This window comes from Mustela nigripes, chromosome 9 (assembly GCF_022355385.1).
Source record: "Mustela nigripes isolate SB6536 chromosome 9, MUSNIG.SB6536, whole genome shotgun sequence".
NCBI lineage: Eukaryota > Metazoa > Chordata > Mammalia > Carnivora > Mustelidae > Mustela > Mustela nigripes.
This window is the reverse complement of record NC_081565.1, coordinates 214,570-241,450: the sequence shown is the minus strand read 5'-3', so window position 1 is coordinate 241,450 and position 26,881 is coordinate 214,570. Positions and strand designations below refer to the sequence as shown.

At 55.6% G+C, this 26,881-nt stretch overlaps 1 protein-coding gene across 4 annotated transcripts in view; it reads left to right on the top strand.

Annotated features, from left to right (window-relative positions):
- Positions 1 to 26,881, top strand: part of EHMT1 (euchromatic histone lysine methyltransferase 1) — a 70,480-nt gene that overhangs the window by 29,525 nt on the left and 14,074 nt on the right. For all 4 annotated transcript variants that reach the window (XM_059410157.1, XM_059410156.1, XM_059410155.1 and 1 more), the window contains 10 exons: positions 909 to 1,054; positions 5,665 to 5,808; positions 7,065 to 7,291; positions 8,010 to 8,183; positions 9,378 to 9,460; positions 10,516 to 10,622; positions 15,219 to 15,341; positions 19,606 to 19,707; positions 21,214 to 21,318; positions 26,358 to 26,512. In XM_059410157.1, the coding sequence (XP_059266140.1) occupies positions 909 to 1,054; positions 5,665 to 5,808; positions 7,065 to 7,291; positions 8,010 to 8,183; positions 9,378 to 9,460; positions 10,516 to 10,622; positions 15,219 to 15,341; positions 19,606 to 19,707; positions 21,214 to 21,318; positions 26,358 to 26,512 (1,366 nt within the window). The remainder of the gene's footprint in view (positions 1 to 908; positions 1,055 to 5,664; positions 5,809 to 7,064; positions 7,292 to 8,009; positions 8,184 to 9,377; positions 9,461 to 10,515; positions 10,623 to 15,218; positions 15,342 to 19,605; positions 19,708 to 21,213; positions 21,319 to 26,357; positions 26,513 to 26,881) is intronic.

The window sequence follows — 26,881 nt, the reverse complement described above, 5'->3', positions numbered from 1 at the left end:
TTATTTGACAGACAGAGATCACAAGTAGGCAGAGAGGGAAGCAGAGAGAGAGGGAAGCAGGCTCCCCGCGGAGCAGAGAGCCCGATGCGGGACTCGATCCCAGGACTCTGAGATCATGACCTGAGCCGAAGGCAGCGGCTTTAGCCCACGGAGCCCACCAGGCACCCCAGAGGCCCTTATTCTTAACTAAGAGAGCTAACGGCGAGCATGGGAGGTGTCGATCCCCTTCCGTTTCTGCTTTGGCTGCCTCACAAGAGGAGAACATGTAATGTGCCTTCCGTTGGAAGCAGCCAGGCCCTGTTGCCAGGCGGGATTGAGGGGCCTTTCTGCAGCCAGCCTGCTCCCCCAGCCCTCAAGGCCGGCTTGGCTCTGGCTGAGCCCAGGTGTGGGCTGCAGGCTCTCCTGCTCCCCGGGTGTCTTCCTCAGAAAGGAAGTAAGTTGCGTCACCCTTATTACTGCTGTCCCTGTTGGGCTAGCACCCCTCAGCTCTCTTTCCTCAGTCTAGCAAACGTCCTAGATAGTAAGTAAACCCAGATGGGATCGAATGTTTCTTCCTGTGGCTGCAGCTCTGAAACCGAGGGAGGAGAGCAGGGTCTTAACGTGTATTGGATACTTTTTTGTGTGAAGATCTTCTGTTATGAGGATACAGTCTCTTTCTGAACTTGGGTCCTGGCTCCTGGGAACCTGGCTGGCGGTGTACTCGTAGGGGATGGGCCGTGCTGCTTGTGCCAGCGAAGTCGTGGCTGTGGTTATGTTTCCTTGCACGTGAGGGTTCCGCAAAGACTGTGCTTGGTCACTTCCTGGACTGCATCTTGAGGTGGAGACTTGGTGCCGCTGAATGTTGTGGAAGCCCGTCTGGGCATGTGCTGTGCTGTTGGTGACACTCACGTGTGTTCGTGTGACTTTAGGGCTGGCTAATGGTCCCGACATGGTGGAGACGGACGGCCTTCAGGAAGTGCCCCTCTGTAGCTGCCGGATGGAAACCCCGAAAAGCCGAGAGATCACAACCCTGGCCAACAACCAGTGCATGGCTACGGAGAGCGTGGACCACGAAGTAAGCGAGCTCCTCGTCCCCGCAGCAGCAGGGTGAGGCAGGGCCCCAGAGGCACAGCAGCAAGGGCTGCCCTTCAGGCCTGCCTTCGCTGCCAGAGCTTCTGGCTGGACCCCTGGACACAGAAGAGCTCCCCTCACCTGCTAGAGCTCTTTGGCCCCCGGAAACACACCTCGCACTGGATAGACCGAATAAATAGCTACTTGGTCTTTGTTTCCCCGTTTTCCGAGTTCGGAGTTGGTGTCCTCTGACAGTCGCAGGTGTTTGTCCCATCGATTGTGTTTGTGCCTCCGGCCCCTCTTTCCTTTCCTTTATCGTCTTAGGGACTCGTGGTCTTTCCGTGTTCAGCGTGTTGGCAAATGAAACAGACCCAGAAAGCAGACAAGACAGATGTTTGGCCTCCTGAGTCTGTGTGGGCCGGGCGCGCTGGTAACCCTCACCTCGCCGCTTCTGGGTCTGACTGGGCCTGAGCGGCCCCGGTTCTGCCCTCTGCAGTGCTCACCTCCCTGTGTTTTCTGAACAGGCGCACCGTCCGTATGGAAACCCACGGACACTGTTGTCCTTCTGTCTCCTAATTTACTCCCCCTCGTTTTTTCTTCCTCTCAATTCCTGTGCAACAGCCGGGGCCCCGAGGCCACATCATCTGGAGTTTGTGGATGGTGCAGTCCTGGTGCTGCTTAGCTGTTCCTCTGTCCTTGTGCATCTGCCCCTTTAATGCAGAGCTGGGCGAGACTCTTCTCACCCCCTCTGCAGGACTCGAGGAGGGCGCTGGCTCAAAGCTTTGGGATTTCCGGGAGGCTGGACTGCACTGGCCCCAGTCCCTGCAGGACTTCCCGGTGAGGCTCTCAGAATTCAGTGCCCCACACCCTGGGGCCCACACGACACTCGCGGGGTCTTCCTTCTCCTGCTGCTCCAACATCAGTGTCACATGCATCTCGCGGCTACATGGAGTTTGCCTCCAGACGCCCGGCTGTGCGAGCTTCGTTTTGTCGTCAGGGTGGGTTCTGGGCCGTGGCTTTGCTGTCTCGTTGCTGTTTTAGGTGGGATTCTAGGAAGTTTTTAGGGCACTGCTCTTTTCCCCAAAATCGTTTTGTGGTCTCCTGTCTCATGTTCAGCTGCCGGCACGCAGCTCTTCCTCAGACAAGCTCCTTGGTCTTTTTGTTTTGTCAAGCAGCTCATTGAGGCACAATTCACACAGTAAAAAGTCACCTTTTTGGTGTGGTTCTGAGTGTTGGCAACTGTGTACAGTCACATGACCACCACTACTGTCAGGGACCTAGCGTTCAAATCTTTGGATGCTTCTCTGACCCCGTCCGCCCGTTTCCGTTGCTATGGCGGGCGTGTGGGGTTCTGCAGCCACGTGGGTTTCTCCCTCCAGACCCACTTGCTTGGCCTCTTGTGTGTGGAGGCTCTGCCCCGTGCACACGCATCCTCATGCACTGTCCCTCTGCAGCCCCAGGAAGACACCTGTGCTGGGACCATGTGTGCCTGGTGAGCACCCGGCTTCCTGTGGCGAGTGTCTGCAGGCGCGTTTTCACCTTTGGGCTCTGTGCCTTCGTCTTCAAAGTGCATTTCTTTGGTCTCTGCTTGAATCTCGTCCGGACCACCCCACCCTGGGCCGTTGTTGCTGTAGCTGGGCTGCGATCCAGCATCTTCGTGGCGTTAGGGTTCGTGTCGTCCATTACTCATTGTTCTCTGTGTTTTGCTGTTTGGATCGAATTTTTATGATTCCAGTTTATTCCACTACTGGATCGATGGATGGTGTGCGTCTTCCTCTGGCGTCTACAGGGACCATCCGGGGCTTCCCTATGCCTGTGGGCGTCTGTCCGTTGCTGCTGGTGCCACGCCCGCTGACGTGGTGGCAGAGTCTGACAGTAACGTGTCCCCAGCCCTCCCTCCTGTCTTGTCACGTTGTAGTGTCCTGTGTGCTAGCCCCGCAGGGTACCGCTGTCTTGTCTCTTCAGTTCTCTTTCAGACCGCTCAGACACAAGAGTATTTGGTTGACTCCCATTTAGACCCTGCCCCAGGACCCCTCCCCTCTGTTGGGTCGGAGCCCGGGACCCCACTGTCGTGGCCGAACCACAGCGCAGGTCACTGCCGACAGTGAGTTCTCTGGCTTGCGGGCCTGGAAATGTCTCTCTGCCTTCCTCTGGGGAGGTCTTTTCACGGGCGTAGACCTCTGAGCACCTGCAAAGGCTGCCACAGCCCTGTTCCGTGGTTTCCGACGAGGGTGCTGGTTGCCCTTCCTTTTTGTTCCTCTGGTGTGATGTTCGGTTTTTCTTCAGCTGCTCCGAGGTTTTCTCTTGTCTCTGGGCCTGGGCGCCATGGTTTTGTTCTTCCTTTTGTCTTCCTCTTTCTCCAGGCTCTCTGAGCCTCTTGGACTTTGATCTGGTGCCTGCTTGTCCTTGAGCCTCCTCAGCCTGGCTGTCCTCCTGTCTGGAACTCTGGTCACACTTAGCGCATGTGATGGTGTCTCAGCCGGGCGGCTCCGCTCTCCTTTCCGGTTCTGTTTCAGGTTTGGGTGAATTACACTGACCGTTTTCAGTTCAGTAATTTCTTCTTTCTGGGCTATGGTCACAAGCCGGTCCTATGCGTTTATCTGTTTGCATATTTTTTATTTCCACCATTTTTATTTGACTTTTCTACCATTCCTGGCGTGCTTGAGCAGCCGGGCGCTCCGCGCTCTCCTGGCACGGCTCTGGCTCCTGGCCGTGCATTCAGACTCCCGAGCAGACACCCTCAGCCGCCTCTCCGCCACTTGGGGCCCCGCAATTCTCAGTGCGGGATCCTACTTGTGGTTGGACAGTGAGCAGCGTCTCGTCTCCTGCTGCTGACAGTGGTAACGTCTGCGGTGCTGGCAGTCAGCTAGGCGCGCGCCGCTCTCAGAGCTGCTGTTGTTTGCCTGTGTCAGTGCGTCACGCTGCTGCTCCTGGGCTCCTCGGACCTCTTTGGATTTTTCCTTGTGTTTTAAATTTTTTTTTTTTTTAAGATTTTATTTATTTATTTGACAGAGATCACAAGCAGGCAGAGAGGCAGGCAGAGAGAGAGAGGAGGAATCGGGCTCCCTGTTGGCAGAGAGCCCGATGCAGGACTCGATCCCAGGACCCCGATTGGGATCATGACCTGAGCCGAAGGCAGCGGTTTAACCCACTGAGCCACCCAGGCACCCCTGTTTTAAATTTTTTGCATAGTTTTACATAACCTGATTGCTGTGTGGTGTCTTGACTGTCTGCTCGAGAGACACTGACTGTGGCGGAGGTGCCGCCCGTTAGTTCCACTCCTTTCTCACACCTGCTGTTTGCACTGTCTGTGTTGGTTACAGCCGTGTTTGTGGTTTCCTAACACACTGTGGAAATGCTCCCAGCTGAGCCAGGGGTGTGCTTGGATTACGTTTCTCCTAAACAACTCTTTACTTTCCTGAGTGGATGATTATCATTTTTCATTTTCTGTGTTCCTCTTACAAGTTCGGTCGCAGATCGATGGGATTGCACGTTTCCGTAGGCATTTGCAGCACATCAGGTCTGTGTGGGTTGTCACTTTCTCGTCTTGGTGGTGCAGAGCCCTCAGGAGCCCCTCACAGAAGGTGTCTGGGAGGTGAATGGCTGAGACTTGGGATTCTGGAGAAGAGTTAGCCCCAGCCGAGCCCGGTGTCGGAATCCCATCTCCTTCGCACTCAAGACCGCTCTTCGTCCTGCCGCGCCGTGCCGGCTGCCGGCTGGGAGCTCGCTGGTACCCGGGCAGCCGCCTCCCACACAAGCGGGGATGGCCATGCCTCCAGTTCGTGTGCCCTTGCTTCTCTCCATTTTACTTTTCTTCTAGGTTCCCTGGATGGAGCCTCCAGTTTTCTTCTCCATTTTCCAAACTTTTGTCCGTTTGCTTCCCTTTCAGATAATTCCCTTCCTTCCAGCACATCCGTAGAAACTTCCCTTTCCTGTACCTTTGTTCCAGCTCCCGAGAGCTCCTTTTTGTTCTGCGAGCTTGTCTTCGTTTAGTCTCCCGTGCCAGTCTGAGAGTGGCCGCTGACCGGGGCGCCGGTGACCGTGTCTGCACACTGTCCACCCTGGCTTGTGCTCCTTGGGTGGCTTCTGATTTCCCTTGGTTGCTTTAGTCTCTGCTTTGTCTCTGCTTCTCCCGCCGGAGCAGACGTCTGTCAGGGATGGTGGGTCTGGGCCTTGCTGTTGGCTGCCTCTGTGTCACTCAGTGCGGTGGGGGGCCCAGTTGGCGGAGCAGTTGCAGGGCAGGGCTGACCAGTAGCCCTTTGTCTGGTGCTTTGCTCGGCTGCCCTGACCACTGCTGGGGCTCTGTGCATTCACAGTGAGGTTCCACTGCTGGGCCACGGCACCCCTCCCCTCCGGCCTGGTGTGTGTCCGTTCGGCTCACCTGGGACGTTTCCTTCAGTTCGCCGAGCTGAGCGCCTGCTCCTCTGACACTGTGTATGTGGCCGCCTGTCAGGCTGACTGTTGTGTTGGGCAGACTCGAGAGGATGGAGCCCTTCCTTTCCTCCGCATTCCACCCCCCACCCCGACACGGGGCCCTCGGAGTCTGCCCTGGACTCGCATCCGCGGGGCCCTCCCTGACGGGCTGCCGCTGACCCTGGTCTCATGTGATTGCAGCTGGGCCGGTGCACCAACAGCGTGGTCAAGCACGAGCTAATGCGCCCGTCCAGCAGAGCGCCGCTCCTGGTGCTGTGCGAGGACCACCGGGGCCGGATGGTGAAGCACCAGTGCTGTCCCGGGTGTGGCTACTTCTGCACAGCGGTAAGTGCCCGGCTCTCCGTGCGTCCCCGGCGGGGTGGGCTCATGCTGGCACTTGCTGCCTCCCTCCGCTGGCCATCAGGGCGGACGCCTCCCGGCAGCCCCCGAGTCCAGAGGCCCCTCCCATAACGCCCGGGCTTTGCTGTGGGTGAGCCGGCAGGCTCCCCGGGAGAGCTAGGACAGGGCAGGCCGTGCCCTTGGTCCCTTGCTCCTACTCACTGCGTCTGAGCACGTGGCGGCCTGGCTCCTGGGGAGGGCCTGCCTGGCTCGCCTTCTGCTTTGCCTTCATCTCTTGGTTTTAGGGTCTTCTCTGTCAGTAACTTCATTCCACATATCCCAGTGCCTGCGGTGCCCATAAGAACAGGGGGCCCTGTGGTTCGCTCGGCCTACAGCTGAGCGACTGCCGGGGCCAGGAGCTTCTCTGCAGTGGCTGCTCTTGGGATTTGGCACCCGTGCACCCTTCCTTGTCTGCCATCCCCTCGTTGCTTAAGCTGGAAGGGAGGGAGGCGGTTTCTCTGTCCCGTTCACCCTTCGCTCCCAGCAGGAGCACACCGCTCCCCTGCTTCTCGTCCTGCTGGGGCTTTACCTCCTTGGTGCTAGCGAGAGTCCTTTTCTGAGGCCGGCGGGTTTGCCCGAAGTGCCCTTGGTGATGCTGGGTAATGTCTGCGGAGCACAGCTGCTCCTCGCTCCTTCCTGGATTGTCCTCTGGGGTCCTTCTTGGGACCGGGTCCTCTGTGCAGTCTCTTCTCAGGTTAGAACAGTCGGAGAGCAGGGCCTTGGGCTCCCGGCACATGGGGGGCAGTCAGGTGGGTTCTCCTCTTTCATGCTCTCTCTTTAGAGCAGGGGTGGGGTCAGGTGGGGGCCGTCTGGGCGGCTCCATCAGTTAAGTCTCTGCCACTTGGCTTCAGCTCCGGTCGTGATCTCAGGGTTGTGGGATCGAACCCTAGTCAGGCTCCGCGCTCGGAGTGGAGTCTGCTTGAGACGCTCCCTCTCTCTGCCCTTCTTGCTCTTGCTGTGTTTCTCTCTGTCTCTCAAATAAATCTTCCCAAAACACCAAAAAGAAAACAAAGCAGGTGTCTGTGTGGACACACCGCAGATGTAGACCGTGGGTTCCCTCTGTACTGGCGGGACTGGGAGCCCCGACTGTCCAGCGGGCCTGTGGCACGCACGCTGCACTCAGAGGCAGGTTCTGCACACCGTGCGCTTTCACGCACACTAACCCTGACGGTAAGCGAGGACTTCTCCTCCCCTGTGTTCAGGGCAACTTTATGGAGTGTCAGCCTGAGAGCAGCATCTCTCACCGCTTTCACAAAGACTGTGCCTCTCGCGTCAACAATGCCAGCTACTGTCCCCACTGTGGGGAGGAGATCTCCAAGGCCAAAGAGGTGACCATCGCAAAAGCCGACACGACTTCCACCGTGATGCCGGCCCCTGGGCAGGACAAGAGCTCCCTGGTGGAGGGCAGGGCCGACACGACCACGGGCAGGTAGGCGCCCGGCGCAGCTCGGTCTGCTCCCCGGAGCCCTCTGTGTCTTCAAGTGCTGACCCCTGCGTGTGTGTGCACACGGCCTCTGCCCCGCGGGAGTGCATCTGTGCGTCTGTTGCAGGCGAGCGCGGTACTAGCCCTTCTGGCGCAGGCCGTCATGGTCTGAAGGCCGGCTAAATGGAAACGGAGTTTTGTGAGGGGAAGGGCTCCTGTTGGGAACGTACGACATAGTAAATACTACGCTGATACCGCGAAGAGTAGTAGCTCGTGGAGGGCCGTATAAAAGAGCCTCGAGCTGTGGACGTAGCAAACCGAGCACCGGGAGGAGGCCGGTTTCATCTTGCTGTTCTGTACTAACGCTGCTAGTCTGTATGAACGTAACCCACCGCAGTCAGGTTTCTGGGCGGGTTTCCTCCCACTGGGGAGAGCGTGGGTTTGGTAGCGCCAGCTGGGAAGCGCATTCAGAAAAGCAAACTTGGACATGGTCCTGGAAACCCTGGAAAACTTGCCCTTTTGCTTGAATGTCACTTTTCCTGGGAGTTTGCCCTGAACTGGACTCTGATCCAAGGACTGAACAGAGAATGAGTCTGGAGCTGTTTTCACGCTCAGCTAGAAGGGTCTGAGTGAATCATGTTCTGTGTTTTCATTGATTTTCACGAGAAGGCGAGTTTTTCACATATCTGCATTTCAGCCTGTCATTTCTTTCCCTGCCCTGAAGCACTGCGGGACCACTGCTCTCGGAGGACGGCAAGCCGCAGAGCACAGCGCCCCAGGCGGCCGAGGGCTTCGACCCCACCGGGCCTGCTGGGCTGGTGAAGCCGGCCCCCGGCCTTTCCCAGGGACCAGGGAAGGAGACCTTGGAAAGTGCTCTGATCGCTCTGGATTCAGAAAAGTAAGAACCAGTCTGCTTTTTCAGACGTGGCTCTGGGCCTGAGCCACTGACCTCTGCCCACCTAGACAGTCCTTCCTGCAGGTTTCTCTTCCCTCCTTGTCAGCGGTGGGGCCGTTGGAGCCCGTGTGTTCAGACCCCCGCCTCCAGTGCTTCCTCTGCCCCCACAGTTGCACTTCCCAAGGGTCTGCACCCTGTATGCCACTTCCTAAGGGCACCAGGTTCCCTCACGGGGTCGTGGGCATTCCCAAGGGGGGTCACTGTAGCATTCTTTAGCTTTTCAGTTAGTGGTGTTCGTCAGGACAATTTACGTATTTTTATACTCTTTGAAGAAATTATTGCCAACTGTCCATTATACTAAGAGCAGAAGGTAACTTCTGCCAAGTCCTTAGTGAGGACAGTCCCGTCGTCCTCTTACAGACATCTCCCCAGGGTGGTGGTGACCCCTGCTGGCGTTGACCTCAGGACATGAGAGCAAATGCTTCTTGGCTGATTCCTCGTCTGTGAAATAAAGGGTTGGCTCACACGGCTTTGAGGCTCACCTGCCCGTGCCCAGGCAGTGCTGCCCTTCAGGGGGGCCCTATGACCAGTGAGCCAGGCAGGGTTCCTCCCCCAAGGAAGCCCAACGGTCTAGTTCCCCAGGGCCTCAGGCCAGGCCCCGTGTCCTTCCTCGGGGCAGCGTGCCGCCCTGCTGGAAGGGGCACGTGTCCGCGTGCTCTTGACCGGGGGAGCTCAGGGTCAGGAGTCACTGCCCAGTCCCCGTAGCTCTTGCTCCATCAGTCTCCAGCCTTCTCTGTGGCCCTGATGTTACCGTGGCTGTTGCGTCCCCCCACCCTGCTCACCAGGCCCAGACCGCACACTGCTGGAGGGGGCAGGCTGGGCCCCGGCACCTCAGGGCCTCCCTTGACCCCGCGCTGCAAAGCGATGGTTCGCTCTGTTGTCACAGTTCATAGAAGCCTCAGGAGCCATTCTCCTGTTGTGGATGAAGAAGGTAGTTGCTCGTTTTTGTTATTTTTTCCTGTGAGATGCCTGAGCCTGGTGAGTTTCCTGCCCGTGACCCTGAGGCATCAGCAGGTAGACCCTCTCCAGGCCGTCCTGTCCTGCAACGTCCTTCTGTGTGTCTGCGTGTGCGGTGGCAGGGGGACCAGGAGCCCGAGTGGGGCTGCGGCGGTCCTAGCCATCCCGCTCTCTCCACAGACCCAAGAAGCTCCGTTTCCACCCAAAGCAGCTGTATTTCTCCGCCAGGCAAGGGGAGCTGCAGAAGGTGCTGCTCATGCTGGGTAAGTGGCCTGTCCCTGCGGCCCTGGAGCGCACAGTCGCTTGTTAGCTTTTCCGAGGTGGGATCATTGGTTTTCTTCATCTGTGTCTCATTTCTCTGAGCTGAGCCCAGCAGCATTCACCCTGTGTGATATTCGTATCCTGGTGCTCGTAGTGACAGAAATACTTTCTAGGAATTTCTCATTTTCAAAGGAGAATTAGGTGTGTGATTAAATTAAGAGAAGGCGTAGATCAGGAAGAAGGAAGAGGAGTGAGCTGGGGCGGACCACGAGCTGGCGGCAGGGAGGCAGGAGCCGGCCGTGGGCAGAGCAGGATGCATCACACGGATGTCCGCACGTGCGTCTTCGGGGTGATGCACCGGCTGGTGCTTTCAGACCGTTCCCAGCTCTACTCTGGCCAAGGAAGGCCAGTGATTTGATTCTGAGCTCTCAGCTCAAGGCTTTATTATTCTGGGTTCAAGAGTGATTAAAAAATCTCTTTATTTGACAGTCAAAGAAGAAACTCAATGATTTGTTCTAAAAATCTAAGTCATTTAATGTTGACTGAAATGGCGGTTTTGGTCATTTCCCCTAGGCTTGGTGGGGTGCTGCGGTTGCCCGCCTGCTCTGTTGCTGGTCTGTTAGCTGATTGTCTGCCGCAGGCCTGCTGGGCTCGTGCGCACCAAGCCATGTGTGTTTAAGGCTGCCCAGTGGGCCTGTTGTCCTTGGGCTTAGCAGGTGCACCCAGTCTGGGAGGAAGGCCGAGAGCAGGAGTGCTTGAGAATACAGAAGGAACCCCAGAGAAATTCTGGGAGCCTTGAGTTAGACAAGGTCAGTGAGGGGAGGGATTTATATTGTTAGGTCGCTGCCGGCAGCAGGCCCACATGTGGAGTCTGGTGTGGAACGGGCATACTTCCTTTTGAGTCTTCCCAGTGTGTTTGGACCTAGACACGGGGTGGTGGGTGATGCTGGTTCTCGGCGGCCGCCCACATGGGCCTTTACCGGCCTTTGTGATCACCCTAGAGTGGGGGAACTAGAGGCTGCTTCTGAAATAATCGGTGAACCCCGTTTGTTGGCAGTGGACGGGATCGACCCCAACTTCAAGATGGAGCACCAGAACAAGCGTTCCCCATTGCACGCCGCCGCGGAGGCCGGCCACGTGGATATCTGCCACATGCTGATTCAGGTCGGATGGCGCAGCCCTCTGCCGAGCCCCCCACCGCTCGCTCTTGTCTTTGTCCAGTAAAGTCACACGACTTGCGGTCCTGAGAGCGCACAGGTCACACGGCCCTTCTGGCTCCCACGGACAACCAGCGTTTCTGTCCCCCCAGTCCCGGCACGTCCTGGCCCTGCTCTCAGCCCCACGGCGGCTTCTCTGGCTCTTTCTAGATTCGTTGTTGTTCCGTTCTACGTGCAGTTTGTAATACCAATTACTGACTTGAGAGCGTGGAAAGGCTTGGCCCTGGCGTACTCACGCCACCCGCTCCCCAGTCTCCTCCTTTGCATCTGTCCCAGTGTTGCCGAGATCAGCGGGCACAGATGCCGAGATCACCCTTGTGTTGGGTGGTCCCGTCGCTACTTTCCGGACTGGCCGCGGCACCGGCAACAGCGATAATTGTCGTGTGCTTCTGTTGCCTCTTGGCCTCCTGCTGGTTCGTTCCTAACCCTCTGAACAGACTGCATCCTGTCTTGTGTCACCTGGAAGCACCGTTGCTTGGTCCTATGTCCTCTTTCTCTGGGCCACGCCTTCCCTGACCCTGGCTCTGCGTTGGGTCCCCTGTGTGCTTGAGACCAATTTTTGGCCTGGCCCTGTATCTCCGGGTGCTTCAGGAAATCTCTGATCCACTGGTCTGAGATCTCCCTGCGATGCAGTGGTCTTTTGACTCCTTTGGGGCATTTGCTGTGTCCATTCCTGTCCCTTGTCCTGGGGTTTCTGGATGCCACCTTCCCGTCTGCCCTCTGAGCCCTGTTTACGTGACTGGCCTTACGGACCCGTTCTCTGGACTTTGTTTCCCGCTTGCTTGCTAGGCCATGTTCTTGACTCGCCCTTCAGCTCCTCTGCGGATTCTCATCTGTGTCATCACGTCTTGAAACCCAGTGCCCTTTTCTTGCTCCTTTTTCGTATCTCTGTTCTTCCCTGTTCCGTGGAAGATAGTACAGTACTTCTGAGGTTTTATGCTGCTCTGTTCATTTTAGTCTTTCTTTTTAAAGGCTTTCCTCAAATGCCTGATGATCTGTCTTTTTTCACATCTAAAGCACTAAAATGCAGGCGGCGGGTCCCTGCCTCGTCACTGTCGGGCACCCTGCAGACATTGCCGGCTGGAGAGGGTGCCTGAGTGTGGATGGTCTCCTGCGTGTGCGTCTGTGGCAGCTGGAGGTGCTGGGGTCGCTGTCCTTCCCCAGCCTCACCTGTGTGGCTGTCCCCACTCGCCTGGAGCATTTTCGCATTGTTCTCACCGGTGCTGATGGATGTGGTGGTTGTGGGCGGAGCAGGACACGATCGCGCTGATGGTCGCGCGTGTGTCTTACCATAGACCCACTTGTGAGTGTGGACCTCTAGCTCCCTCTCATGCCGTAGAGCTGCTGTTTGGGTGTATCTTGTTAAGCAGCATGTTGCTGGAAGGTTCAAAAGCTCAGTGTGATAATCTTGGTATTTTAATCGGAACTTTTAATTTAGTTAGTATTTATTGTAATCCTCAGTGTTTAAATATATATTTAAATATATATTTAAATATATATAATATATTTAAATATATATATTTGTTGTTTCATATTGTTCTGGTTCTTGGTCTTTTCGAACAAATATATATTTCTTTAATCTCCTTTTGTTGCCTTCTTTTGGGTTGAATTCGCTTCAATCCTTCACCTCCTTTCTCTCCACTCACTCTTCTTTCTGGCCTCCAGAGGTCACTCTGTGCTCTTGCGTGCAGGCCTCCTGTCTTCCAACGGGCAGGACTGGGGGTGGGTGGGGGGCGGAGGACCAGGGGAGGAGAGATGGCCTTGCCCTGTGCGGCGAGCTTGAGCTACTTCCATGGGGAGGCCCCTGGAGGCCTCAGGTACGAGTCCAAGAGAAGCCTGGCCGGGCTCGGCTGCCGGGCAGCCAAGAGGGCTGCTCATAGTGGTCATGCAGGGATGGGTTCTTGGCCATGACCGTGATGGGTGGCTGATCTGGCAGAGAATGGCAGCTGGCAGTGACCATGGGTGCTGGTGCTCTGAGGGGAGAAGGCTGGGGGTCAGCACTCCAGTGGGACGCTGTCTTGTCCCCGCTGCGAGGAGTTGGCAGAGGTGTGGATGTGGTCTATGCTTTTTCGAGGGTTGGCTAGAGGCCCAGTGCTGTGTGGGACCTGTGGCAGGACGGGGCCGGGACAGGGACAGGGTCGCCCTGGTGGTCCTGTGTGCTGTGCAGAGTTGGGTGAGGGGCTGCCCAGGCTCCTCCTCGTCTCAGAGACCAGCGTGGGGTCTTCTTGGGAGATGTTTCCCTGGATTTGGGATTCGGATTGCTGGTTGTTTTCTCTCACTTTGAGGAATGACTCCACGGTCTTCCGGCCTCTGTGCTTTCTTTGCGAAGTCAGCCGTCACGGCTTTGAGGGGACCTGTCTTCTTTGGCGCCCTCCCCCACCTTTTTTACCGTTAAAACGTGTGTGTGTGTGCACGTAAGATGCATACGGAATAGTCCTTAAGATGTAGACGTCCTGTTGATAAACAGTCCTGAAGAGGACCAGGTCAGGACACAGCCCTGCACACCCCCTGGAAGGATGGCTCTCTGGGCCCTCGCTCTGACAGCCCTGCTCTCTACGTCTCTCTGGCTTGATCACCTTTTCGCTTACCTGTGTCTGCCACGCCGCTTTATGCTCCTCGAGGCACACGGTGGGAATTCTACTGTGTCTTCCTTTTAGCCTAGGAGCAGAAAGCCTGCTTGTGCCTGTGAGGACAAGGGGCCAGGTGTCTGTGCTCTGGTCCGGCCCTGCCCGTCCTGTGCTCGTGGGAGGCCCTGTCCTGGCAAAGTGTCTCTCACCCCACACCATGCACTGGGCAGGCTCTGGCTCTGACCCCATCCCTGGTCCCACAGTGGCCCTGAATCTGCCGACTGGGGTCGCTAGCCTGCGCTCTTCTGGGTGCCTGTGCTCTCGGGGTTTGAGGAATGTTCCTTCACAGCCAGGAGCGCCTGTGAAGAGCGGTTCTGAGATCTCTCCCTCCTGTTCAGCTTTTGGCCCGAGGCCTCACTGCAAACAGCTCTTGTTCCGTTTGGACCCCAGGGCACTGCAGTGTGGCGTGCGCTGCCGCACCTGGCCGTCTGGGTTTGAATGACGGAAGGACACGGAAGGAGGTGTGTGCTCCTTAAGACCCGCTCCCTGTTCTCACCGTCTCTCCGGGGGGAAGCCTGTCATCGCATGGGCGCCTCGTGGTTTCACTCACTCTCCTGTCTTCTCCCTCCGTCTTGAGCTTCTCATGGAGTCTTTGGCTTTGTTTCTCAGTCATCCTTACCTTTTTCTGGTGATGATCACTTTCTTCTGGGCCAGCTTTTGGGGCGTCAGTTCTGGGTTGTCTCTTTGACCCCGTGAGGGCCTTTGTCATGTGTTGCCCCTGATTTCAGATGGGCACACAGAGAATTGGTCGGTGGGTCCTCAGACCTTACCCCCACATCTCGGCCTGGACTGACCCTGGTGTAACCCAAGTTCAGGGGCCTGGCCCTCTGACCCCTGACGTTCTGTTAGTGCCTAGTCTCCAGCTCTGTCTGTGGCCCCAGCCCTGTTCTGCCTTCTGGAATTCACCAGAAGTCTCCTTCAGAGTTCCTGAAACCACCTCAGTCCCCTGCTTTCCTTAAGTTCACCGCTCTGGATCTATTTAAGAAGTTTGTTTGTTTGTTTGTTTGTTTCTTAAAGTTGTTAACTCATTTTGTTACTTTTGATTTTAATTACAAACAGTAAAAGCAATATTATTCTCAGCCTTTTCCCAGTAAACATTTATTTTATAAACTAAATACTAGGTTTTGGCACATCAGTTTAAGAAAGCAGGCAGTTTCACCCCCATGGGGAAAAGGTTTTAATTGTGAGACACCCAGTTTGCTTATGGCACACAACACATTTTAAAGTTGGACCTTCTTAAGTTCCAGACAGGCTGAAATCTATGTATATTTGCTGGACCGTTAACTTCTCAAGCACATATTCTGTTGGAAGTGTTAGAGATTGCTTCAAAATACTTAGTATTGGAAATCAGCTTTTATTCTGCTTATTTTGGGAGGCATTAAAACAGCCAGAGAAAGAGGTCAGTGAGTCAGGTTGTCCTGTGGTCTCTGTAGGCCCGGTCACTGCCGGCGACCAGCCCGGACCTGCTGAGCAGCCCCCACATCCCTCCTTTGCCTGCTTGCTTTTATTTTCTTCTTTAAAGATTTTAGTTACTTTGGACTGAGCGCACGCGTGTTCGTGCCAGTCGGGAGAGGGGCAGAGGGAGCAGCAGAGCCCTCTGAACAGGGAGCCCGATGTGGGACTCTGGCCCCCCAGGTGCCCCCCCTTTCCTTCTTCAGAAGGTCATGACTTTCTAAAGGTATTGTCACTGATGTGCTATAAACATTTTCAGTTAAGAAAATGTCCTTGAACTGAGGGTTTGATGGTAATAAAATAATCACGTTTTTGAATTTGGTTCTAAAGACTCAGTTGCAGTGAGTAGAAATGATTTGAGCGAAGCTCACGAGGTCTTTCCGCTTGCACCCTGAAGTGTCCGGGTGCCCGGTTGGGGCGGCCCTGGGGGCTCTGGATGCACCTGAACTGTCTGGTTTCACTAGGCGGGCGCGAATATTGACACCTGCTCGGAGGACCAGAGAACCCCGTTGATGGAGGCCGCGGAAAACAACCATTTAGACGCAGTGAAGTACCTCATCAAGGCCGGGGCCCTCGTGGATCCTAAGGTACGCACCCCCTTACGAGTGGAGGTCCCTCAGCAGGAGGGGCGGGCAGCTTCCTTGTGACGTCTTCAGGGATTGGCAGCACCCAGCATTTGCCTACTTGTCTGGAAGTAGTTAGCAGTTCACCTGGCTTGGTTCCCAGTGTGTCTGAGAACACGCTGCACACTGGCTCTGCCATGCACAGGTCTCTAGCTTCCTTCCGTTCGTACACTTTCCCTCTTCTGATTCCACTTGGAGCAATTAGCAGCCCCCGCAAAAGCATCCAGATCAGGAAAGAAGTAAAATGATCTCTGTTCATTAATTGTATGGTTTTTATATGTTGATAAATGCTGAAGATTTCCCATAAAAAACAGAACTAATAGATGCGTGTAGAAAAGTTATAAGATACAAACTCAGTGTATCTTTGTACACTGGATGGAGGTGAGCTATCCAAAGGGGAAATTAAGAATTCTGTTTATAATAGTATCAAAAACAGTAAAACGTAAGGAATAAACGTAACCAAGGAGACAGAGACTTGCTCACCGAAAGCCACAAAATGTCGCTGAAAGAGACGAAAGAAGAGAGTGCATGGAAACACGTCCCGCGCTCACGGGCTGGAAGACCGAATGTCGCCAAAGTGTCCGTGCACCGGGGGCGAACCTCGGAGTCCGCGCGACCCCTGTCGGAGTCCCAGTGCCGTTTTTAGAGATGGAGAAAAACCGGTCGTGAAATCCCTGCAGATCTCGGGGACCCTGAGCACTCAGAACCAGCCTGCAGAGGTACGGAGCCCGAGGCCTCCCGCTTCCTGACTCCGGACCTGCCACGGCGCTTGCAGTCAGCACAGTGCGGCGCTGGCCTGGAGACAGACGCGCGGAGCGCGGAGAGCAGGGCCCAGAAACGAGCTCACGGAGATGGAAACTAGTTCCTGGCAGGTGCCAGCTTCACTCGGTGGGAGGAAGGGGCAGTCTTTTTAATAGTTGGTGCCGGGAAAGTGGGATCTTCACGTGTGGAAGAATGCAGCTGGGCTCTTCTGTGCTCTGCATTTAGTTACTCAAAATGGATCAAAGACCTAAACTTAACAGCTAGAACCGTAGGTCGCTTAGAGGAGCAGATAGATGTTCATGCCGCTCATTGGGTCTGACAGTGGCGTCTTGGATATAACACCAATAGCACAGATAATAAAAAAGATAGATTTATAATATTTATATTAGAAACTTATAAAAGAAATAAAATAGATAAACTTAATCAAAAATAAAAACTTTCTGTGTCAGAGGACACTAAGAGTGTGAAGAGAGAACCCACGGAATGGGAGAAAGAGTAATGGGGAAATCCTATCCAGAATATATAAAGAACTCCTACGACTCAATAACCAAAGTCCAGCCCAATTCTAAAGTGGGCAGAGAAGGTTTGTAAATGGCCAAGTAGCACATGAAAAGATGCTCAGTATCACCAGTCCTCAGGGAAATGCAAATCCAAACCACAGGGAGACGTCACCTGGTTCCCTTGGGGCAGCAGTTACCTAAAACCGGGAAGTGCGTGCTGGCAGACGTAGAGAAACTGGAGGCCTTGTGCACTGCTGCTGGGAATGTGAAATGCAGCTTCTGTGGAGAACGGTTTGGTGGTTCCTCAGAGAGGTGCAGGCGGAACTGCTGTGTGATCTGGCCCTTCCAGTCGTGGGCATTTGCCGGGAGAAACAAGGCAGGGCACGAATGGGTGTCTGCGCTCCCATGTTCTCAGCAGCCTCGTCCGCAAAGTGAGGTGGCGGCGGCCCCACCGTCCACCACAGAGGGACGGGTTAGCGGAAGGTGGCCTGTGCATGTCACGGGTGCCGCCCAGCCCTAAAGGAGAAGGAAGCCCCAGGACCGGGGAAGGCTGAGGCGAGCCTGTCCCAGAGGGACGCACCCTGTGGGATCGGCGCGTGTGAGGACCCCGAGTCGTCCAGTTGAGAGACTGGGAGTGGGTTGAATAAAGGTCACGGGGGCCGGGCGAGGCGGCCTCCTTGCCCAGTGGGGTTCTGTAGGGTCCGCAGTGAGGGCTGCAGGACAGCGAGGGATCCCTGCCACCAAACTACACTTAAAAACGACCGAAATGGCAAAATCTTTTATCTTGTACATAGGTACATATGTAACTACAGTGAAAATGTAAAAATGATCTTGTAGTTTTCACACGAATACGCATTTTTCCAGCCAAAGACTTATACTGTTCATAGTAATTTATCAGCTGCTTTTTTTCCACGAGATTATCAGTGTTTTTCTATTAAATACTGTTTGATAACATTATTTGAGGTGGCTGCGTTGTATTTCATGATGCAGTGGTGTCACTTTTAGTCAGATTTGCTTATCGCTTAGTTTTTTTTTTTTTTATTTTCTTTTTTTTTTTTTTTTTTTTAAGACTTTATTCATTTATTTGACACAGAGAGATACAGCAAGAGGGAAGACAGACAGGGGAAGTAGGAGAGGGAGAAGCCGGCTTCCCACCGAGCAGGGAGCCTGACGTGGATCCCAGGACTCTGGGGTCATGACCTGAGCCAAAAGCTGACGCTCAACCAACTGAGCCACCTAGGCACCCGTTTTCAATTTTTAAAAAGATCTGTTTATTTTCAGAGAGCGTGTGAGCATGAGACCAGGGGGAGGGGCAGAGGGAGAGAATCTTTCAAGCAGGCTCCCCGCTGAGCAGAGAGCCCTACTCGGGGCTCCATCCCAATGACCCTGAGATCATGACCTGAGCCAAAACCAAGAGTCGGACGCTTAGCTGACTGAGCCACTCTGGTGCCCTGTGTTTTCAGTCACTGTACACACAGTGCTCCAGTTAGCATTTGTTTAGCCAAATTTTTGCATGTTTGATTTATTTAGGACATATTTCTGGGTGTGGAATTATTAGATTGAAATGCTGAGGTGTGTGTGTGTGTGTGTTTTTAATATTTTATTTATTTGACAGAGACAGTGAGAGAGGGAACACAGGGGGAGTGGGAGAGGGAGAAGCAGGCTTCCTATTGAGTGGAGAGCCCGACTCGGGGCTCCATCCCAGGACCCTGGGTCGCTGCCACTGGGTGGAGGGCCCCTGCCCCCAGGAGAAGATAGCCCTATTCAGATCTGGGTCGTGTCAACAGGGGAAGGTTTTGTGATACTCAGTACAAGGACAGACAGCTGAGAAACTTGAAAATAAGGCAGGCCTTTGCACCAACAACCATACGTTTTTTATTTCTCATGCAACTAAAATTTTAAATGCCAGTAATGTGGGGGTTTGACTGGGTGGGTTTTCTTGAGAAAAGCAGGTTACTGACTAACGTCAGGATCGGTAAGAAATACATTTATCCGTGTGTGTGTGAAAATCTCAGATTGTTCCTCAGAGGGTCAGAAACGGAAGAGAAGAACCGAGGAAGCGCGGTCTGTACAGACTGGAGCAGGGGGAGGCAGAGAGAGATGCTGGAAGGAGGAAACGGCCGCGTGCGCGGGTCTCGGACTCACAGCCAGGAAGAGTCCGTGTGTGCAGGGCCCAAGCTCTCTGGTTGGCACTGAGCCTGGCTGTGCAAACCAGGATGCAGATGGTGCCCTGGCCCTCCCAGGACCCCCAAGGCGCTCCTGGAGCTTCCTGGATCTGACCTCCACAGTGGAGGGTCGCCTTTGTTTCGGTTTGAGATGCCGCAGTTAATGGGACCTAGTTAGCGCACTTGAAGCAGAGCAGCCGCAGGAGGCCCCTCGGACGTGTGTGAGCCCGCAGGGCAAGTGTGCCCCCGTCTGGGCCCCTGCTCTTCTCTGCCATTTATTATTTTTAATTCGGCGGCGCATAGAGCGTGATGATGGCGTTACTAGCACTAGTCTAATGTGCAATGGTGGCCATTATCTCACGGAGGCCCCAGTGGGCATGGGGCCCAACTGTCACGTGAGGAGTGCAGGTGCCTGGCACAGGCCTGGGGGTTGTGTTGGAATACAGGCCATGGTGCGGCACGTGGCCATGTTGAGAAGCCCGGGGTGTGCCTGACCCTGACTGGACCGTGGGAGAAAGGAAGGGATGGGCACGTCACATGGTGTCCCTGCAGGTGTGTCTTACAAGGTAAAGAGGCCTTGCCCCATTGGTGTCCAGAGCTTGGAGTCTGGAGCCCGATGGACGGGGCTTGGACCCCAGCTGTGCGACCTCAGAAAACAACTCCGCCTTTCTCTGCCTGGGCTCCTTGCCATTCTAGAAGGTGCCTCCCTAGTGTGGGGAGCAGAAGGTCACTGTGGTGCTGCGCTCGGCCATGCCAGAGGTCGTGGGCTTTCTCTGGGTCTCAGTGGTGCTTGTGTTGCAGGACGCAGAGGGCTCCACTTGTCTGCACCTTGCTGCCAAGAAAGGTCACTACGATGTGGTTCAGTATCTGCTTTCGAACGGACAGATGGACGTCAACTGTCAGGTAACGCTGCCCCCTGCACTGGCGGACCCTCCACCTGGCCGCCTGGTCAGTGGCCCCGTTCTCCGTCGTAGCAGGGGTGGCCCCTCCCCGTTCTCTGCAGCCCCCTTGGCCTGGACTCGCCCCCACGGCCGCCTCCCCTGCCTGACCACTGGCTATTCTGAATGCTCACCACCGGCTCAGCTGCCCGGCTGGAGACTTCTCCCGCGGCATCTCCCCGGGCTGACCTGCCAGGCACCCTCCCTCCGTAGCCGTCTTTCCTCCCAGCGGCGGTCAGGGTTCCACGGCAGGGTCTTCATGTACACGGGGCCCCGGCACGAGGAGGTCGCCTGCGCATCTAGTGAGTGGCTCAGAAGAGCAGGCGAGAGCCTTTCCCTCCCACTTGCTGAGACCCAGACCGCTCCCTCCCCTGTGACTCGGCCCTGGAGAGGCCATCTGGGCTCACAGGCCCTGTCCCGTCTTTCAGTCCCGCCCCTGCCTCCAACCCAGCGCCAACAAGCCACCCGACAGAGACCCTCCCCAGTGGCCCAGATAGAGCTCCTGCCTCGTGCCACCTGGCCTCCCTCTGCTCTCAGGCCCACGGGCTGGGCCCCTCCCGATTCATCTTCTGTCTCCCACTTAGTTCGGTTTTATATGTTCCTGGGCCGGGTTCCCTGTGGTGTGCTTGTCCCCTGTTGTTGTGCCCCCAGGGCCCAGGTGGTGCCCTTAGCCAGCCTGCAGGGATGGCCTCACTGTAGTCATGGGGGCCGCATGTCTCCCAGAGAGGTGGCAGCTGGTGGTGGGGGTGGGGGGGCAGGAAGTCGTTGGGGACGTGTTGGGGAGGGTTGAGCTTTCTGCCACCAGACCATGAGTTGGCAACGTGATACTCATTTCCTGAAGACTTGCCTTTTTCTGGTTTAAATAAAACTACCCACCACCACTGAGTAAGGAGACAGGCCTGGGTTGCGGATGGTAGAAAGCCAGCTCGTCCGAACCATGACAGACCCTAATATGGGGTCAGCCTGGGCAGGCTTTCTGCTTCCTGCCCTTCAGGAAGAAGTGGGAAGTGAGCACAGCCTCCGTCAGTCTCTGGGCTTGGATGTCTGGCCGTCTGCAGTGTTGGCAGCTGGTCATACTTCATGCTCGGGGTCTGTCTGGGTCACAGGGGCCGGTGCTTCCTACCAGCCAGACTGCTGCTCTGGATGGGATGGTCTGGTCAGCATTCTTGGTCCTTACGTGGTCCAAGTAGGCGTCCTGGTGGGGACTGCCCAGCAGGCTGCAAAGGGACGAGGGCACCTGGCGGATCTGTCCGTCCCCCTCAGAGTCGAGGTTCCAGCTGCTTCCTGCGCTCACTGAGGCACTGGGGGCTGCACCCTAAACCTTGGTCTCCTCATCCACAGAATGGGGACTTGGACTGTCTCCTGTCTTTTGTAGTCATCTTACAGGTCCTGAGTGAGACCGCTTCATGTTACTTGCCTGCAGAGCTATAATGGATTGTGTGTGTGTGTGTGGTGTGTTTTTTGGAATTAGGATGACGGCGGCTGGACGCCCATGATTTGGGCCACGGAGTATAAGCATGTGGAGCTCGTGAAGCTGCTACTCTCCAAGGGTTCTGACATCAACATCCGGGATAACGTGAGTCTCTGGCTGTCACTGGCTCTGAGCTCCCCCAGGGAAGCAGACCCTGGAGGAGGGTGGAGGGACCAGGGTGCACAGCGCGGGCAGCTGCAGCTTCTCGTTCTTGGAAGCCTGACTGCAGCTCTGCCCTCTTTCATGCTTTCCGCGGCCCCTGTGGACCCGCTCTGGCTTCCTGGGGTGGTTTTGTGGGTTAACCAGTTGCTGCGTGTAGACTGAGGGGCAGAGGTTCCTGAGACCTGCTCCGTGGATAGTACCTGCCTTTGGAGAGGTGAACCTGGACTGATTGCATCCCTGACTGCCATGTCTGTGGTTAGGGCCCGGGAGCCCAGGGTGCACCCCATACCTGGGCAGTAGCAGTGTGAACACTGTCTTGGGAGGAAAGAAAGGGAGCCGCCGTGTGCCCAGACCGTGAGAGCTAAGGTGCTTGTGTGGATGGGTAGTTTTATGGGGCAGATTGTTTTCAGAAAACAGGGTTTTGGGGCCAAGGTCAGAATATTTGCCAGTTCCCCTGGGAGTAATCTTCCAGCCTGTGTATCAGACAGCAGGTGGTTGTAGTTCATTATTTTATTATTTTTTAAAAGATTTTATTTATTCCAGAGAAAAAGGGAGATAGTGACAAATCATGAGTGAGTAGGGAACTGAGGGAGAAGCAGGCTCCCCGCCGAGGAGAGAGCCTGACGCGGGGCTCCATCCCTGCACCCTGAGATCATGACCTGAGCCGAAGGCAGACGCATAACTGACTGAAACACCCAGGACGCCCCTCTAGTTAATATAAAAGGGTGTTTCTTGGAAGGTCTTCAGGGACCTGCTCGGGAACAAGGCAGAGGGATGGGGTCCCAGGGCGGATGGACACAGTGTGCCCTGCAGAGCTGTGTCGGCTGCTACAGAGAGTCCCCCAAAGCCGTAAATGCAAAATGTAGCACAGACTCATTAAACTGATAATGAAATAAGAAAGCAACTTACGGTGAGACGTGATTTTTGCAAGCATGCCATTCAGTACGGCGCCAGTCACGTGGAGCCCGGGCGTCCAAGGTAGGGAGCCAGGTGGTGAGCGGGACAGGCTCACCAGATCCCCGCTTGAAGAAGGTGGGGCAGTAGCGAACACCACCGGATCACTCACTATGGCTGCTCGGCTCTGGGACCCGGCCCCGAGTCTGCGAGCCAGTCCTGCTGGCCTGAAACCTGGAGTAGCAGCACAGAAGCCGGCATCTGGGCCTGCAGCTTGTGGCTTAGCCGTGGGGTGTTTCTGTTTGTGTCCTTAGAGCTGGTGTCAGTGCAGTGGTGCTGCCTGTAGGGACCCAGGGGCTGGGAAACCCAGGGCAGCTCTGGGTGAGGGGAGAGGTAAGGGCTATGATGAAGTCCAGTATGGCTGCCGTAGGGGCCCGTTGTTCTCTGTCCTGCAGACACTTCATGACACATACCGCGCGGTCTCCTTCGAGCGTGGCCGTGGCCGTGTGGCAGGCAGGATGTCAAGAGTGTGTGGGTGCAGAGCAGCCCCCGGCCTCATAGGGCCTGTGGGTGTCAGTGCCTGTGCTGCTGGTGGCCCTCGAGAAGCAGGATGGACCAAGCTGTGTGGGTGCTGTTCCTGTGACAAACAGCCGTGTTTTTTTGCCCTAACAGTTCTAGTGATGTGTCCGTGGTGTACCATGTAAGGTGTTAGCCCCAAAAGCCATTGCCACAGCCAGGACAGTGCATGACTCTCCCAGAAGCTTCTTCCTGCCCCTGCTGCTCCGCTTTCCAGAGCCGGATCCCTGCATGGGGCCGGTGCCCAGGCAGCGTCAGTCAGCTGGGCTCAGCGTGCCGGCTCGTGGGTCCTTCACCTGGCTGCGGACGCTGGGTTTTCTGGGCTCCAGCTCTCACACACACAGGGCTGTGGACATGCGGGCACGTGTCTTTGCGTGGCCTCTGCCATCATTTCTCTCCCATAAAGCCTGGGTCGCCTGTTGACGGAGGCTGCCCGGCCCCCGCAGTGGCTGTGCCCGAGAGCGGGGTCTGCAAGCTGCTGCTTCGCGTTCTCCCCGGCACTTTCTGGGCTTCGTGGGTGTCCTCTTGCTGGCGGGGGCGGGCGGGTCTTGCTTCCGTTGTAAGAGTTGCTGTATATTCTGCGTGTACACTGGACAAGCCTGATGTCCGGTGTCTTGCTTGCAAGTCCACTGTCAGATGTTTTACACACCCTGGCACCTGTTTCTGAGAAGCAGATGCTTTTTAATTTTTATAAAGTCCAGTCTATTCATATTTCCTATTTATGGATCTTGTGTTTGTTGTCTCCTTAAGAAATCATTGCCTGACCCAAGATCCCCAAGACTTTCCTTCATGTTTTCGTGTAGCGGTTTGTTCTGCACGAGGGTGTCCAGCTGCCCCGGTGGCATTTTTTGGGGAGGCTGTCCCTTCTCCATGGGGTTGGCTTTGCCCCTTTGTCCACACGTGTGTGTCTCCATCCCGGGGCCCTGTCTTCTGTGCTGTTGGCCTCCATGTGTCTGTCTTACACCAGCACTGTGGTTTCTCAATTAAGAGAAAATGCTGTGTTACACGCACAGAGGGGTGTCCCGTTTCTCCCAGCTGTTGGTTTTGGACATTGTAGGTCACCAGGATATACCCTTACTTTGTTTCAGCCGTCAGCTATCTTTTGGAAACACTGTAATCTCCAAGGACCAGTGCCTGAGGCCACCACTTCCTTTACTGCTGAGGTCCTTGATTCCAGGGTCCTTTGTCTTCTGCATGTCTGACTTCGTTTCTTGGGATCTGCGGCGTGAGGTTGCTCCGAGCCCCTGATTCTCTTCTCCTTTCGCTCAAGTATTTTTTCACTCTGGATCGCAGTTTGCTGATTCTGCTGCAGTGTCGCTGTGTTTTCAAGCTTAGTCCTCTTTTCTTCAGAGCCTGTTGCGCTGTTACTCTCATCGAGTGTGTTTCCGGCGGACATCGTGCGAGTCGGCTCCCAGAGTTTTGTTTGTGACCTTGGGTTGCAGGCCACGCTCGGTCAGTCTTTCCTTGCTGGGGTCTCTGTAGTCCTGGGAAGGAGCTGAGCCTTGTCCCGGCGGCAGCAAAGTTACCTGGAAGTAGTGTACTCTGGGTTTTGCTTTCTAGGTTTGTTATATTCCAGCAGGCCTCAGCCTTGTGCTGGTTGTCTCTCTTGCGCGGGTACTGGTGCTGAGCACTCTGCCTCAGCTTTGGGGGTATGTCCTCCTGGAGACCTAAGGTGAGAATGTCCGGATCTCCAGAGGCCTCTTTCCCAGCCCCATGTTCTGCTGCCTCAGCCCTGGCTGCCTTGGCCACCGGCCCTCAGTTCCTGTCTCAGGGTTTCTCCTGGTCCCCTCCCTGCCCTGAGGCCTGGATCTCAGGACTGTGCCCAGACGGACCCAGGCTCCCTTGTGTATTTCCTCTCTCAGGGGTACAGTATTTCATCATCTGATGTCCAGTGTCTTGAAAACCAGTATTTCACACATTGTGACTGTTTGGCTCTTTGAGGCAGGAGGGTCAATCCCAGGTGGTCCCCCTGGCCCAGTCCCTGCCAGAACCAAAGTGCCATCCATCACTTCATGTGTGTGGGTCAGGCTGTAACAGAGCAGGCAGATCCGAGCTAGTCTGGGACTGTACATCCCTGGGCTCCTCTGAGCCCAGATGCACAGGCAGTCTCCACCTGTAATTCTGGTCATAAAATCACAAAGGAATGAGAAAAAAGGCCTGTAAGGAAACCACGTTTTGTTCTGGAGCTTGCTCAGGTCTAGACAGTGGAAAGATGGTATCTCGAACAAGTCCAGGACAGGAAGCCCCAGGCAAATCCAGGCTTTTCAGAGAACACTAAGGCTGACCGAGGAGCCTTCAGTGAAGCCTATGCCTGGGGTGAGCTTTGTCTCCTGGCAGAGGGGGCCACTCAGCTTGACTCGTCCCTTTCCTCAAGTCCGTTGAGCCAGAAGCATCGGGTGCACTCCGAGTGGGGGACTGGGAGGCAGATCCCCCGAGAACTGGAGCACTCCGGGAGGTTCCCTGGGCGGGAGGCACGCAGGGGCGAGGCGTGCAGGGTCAGTAGCCGGCGCTTCGGTCTCCTGGGGGCTGGCGGGCCGGGCGGGGCTGCCGTGCGTGCGTGGGGCTGCCGTGCCGCCAGCCCCCTGGGGTGGCACCAGGGAGGACAGCCGGGCCTGACTCGGGTGGTGGCTCCTGCGAGATCGTGGGGGCTCTTGAGGCATCTGCCAGAAGAGCAGAGAGTGCTTTCAGGACAGTCAGTGCTGATGCTGGCTGTGAGGGGTTGAGCCCTGAGACTAGTCAGAGGAAGAAAAGGACTAAAACATTCACTGCCTTGTGTTCCAGGGGAAGGCAGGAACCAACTAAAGGTTTGGTAAAGGAAGGGCTGAGTGAGTCACAGCCGTGAGCGCGGCCTGCACGTGGCCAGAGCTGTGGGTGTGCCCGCCCTGCAGGGAGCACAGAGCCGGCAGCCTAGTGTGCGTGCCGGGGGGGTGTCGAAGCGGCTTTCCCATTTGTCCCCAGTGTGGTCGCTTAGCTGTTGTGTCCCTTGTAATCTGCGCTGATTTCCCACCTGGCAAAGCTGCATGTTGCTCTGCATGCGTCCATATTCCTCATCTCTCACGTGAGCTTTAAATTTCCTTAATCTTCTGCACGTTTGTTTTCAAAGTGACAGTGTGATCCACAAACTTACTGTGATCATTCTAAGTCCTGTATAGCTTGTATACGGCACAAATGGTGTGTTCCTAATCTTTGATTTAAAATTTTTATTTTACAGAGGTTCTTACGAAGTAAGATTTTAATGCAGTCAGATTTGCCCACTTTTTATCTTTGTCACATCTTACACAAGTAGGGTCCTGTCCTGCAATTGTACTTTTTTTCCAAAGTGAATATGATTTTACTCCCAGATGTCGTCGTGTTTAGGTTGGTCTAATTCCAGGTGATTTTGCATTCTGTTTTCAAGATATTCAGTACTGTACTTACATTACTTTTATAACATGAGCGAAACACAGGACGCGTGCTCAGCATTCACTGGGTCTTTGCTGTCTCTCGGTGCGCTGCGCTGTCTGTCCGTGCAGGAGGAGAACATTTGCCTGCACTGGGCTGCGTTCTCAGGCTGCGTGGACATAGCTGAGATCCTGCTGGCTGCCAGATGTGACCTCCATGCCGTGAACGTCCACGGGGACTCGCCCCTGCACATTGCTGCCAGAGAGGACCGCTATGCCTGTGTCCTGTGAGTGGCCCTGCTGCCCGCAGCCCCTGCACACCTCCCAGGCACCCCGGGTGCTCCAAGGGAAGCGCTTTCCCTGAGCAGGTGGCGACCCATGTGAGGTCAGCATGGCTCTTTCTGGTTCAGGGAGGATCGAAGACTTAGATGAGTCTCACCCAGCACCCCTCGTCAGAGGGGAGGGGGCAGGCCCCCTGAGGAGGGTTGGAGGTGTTGGTGCTCCCCACTCTGCACTCAGAGCCCGTTCCTGTGTCGCATATGTGTGTGGGTGCCACTCGGGTTCTGGGAGTTGTCGTTGCTGTGCCCTCCATGAAACCTCAAGACCCCATCCTGCCTGGTCGCATGACCTCAGGTCCCCCCCCCCCCCCCCCCCCC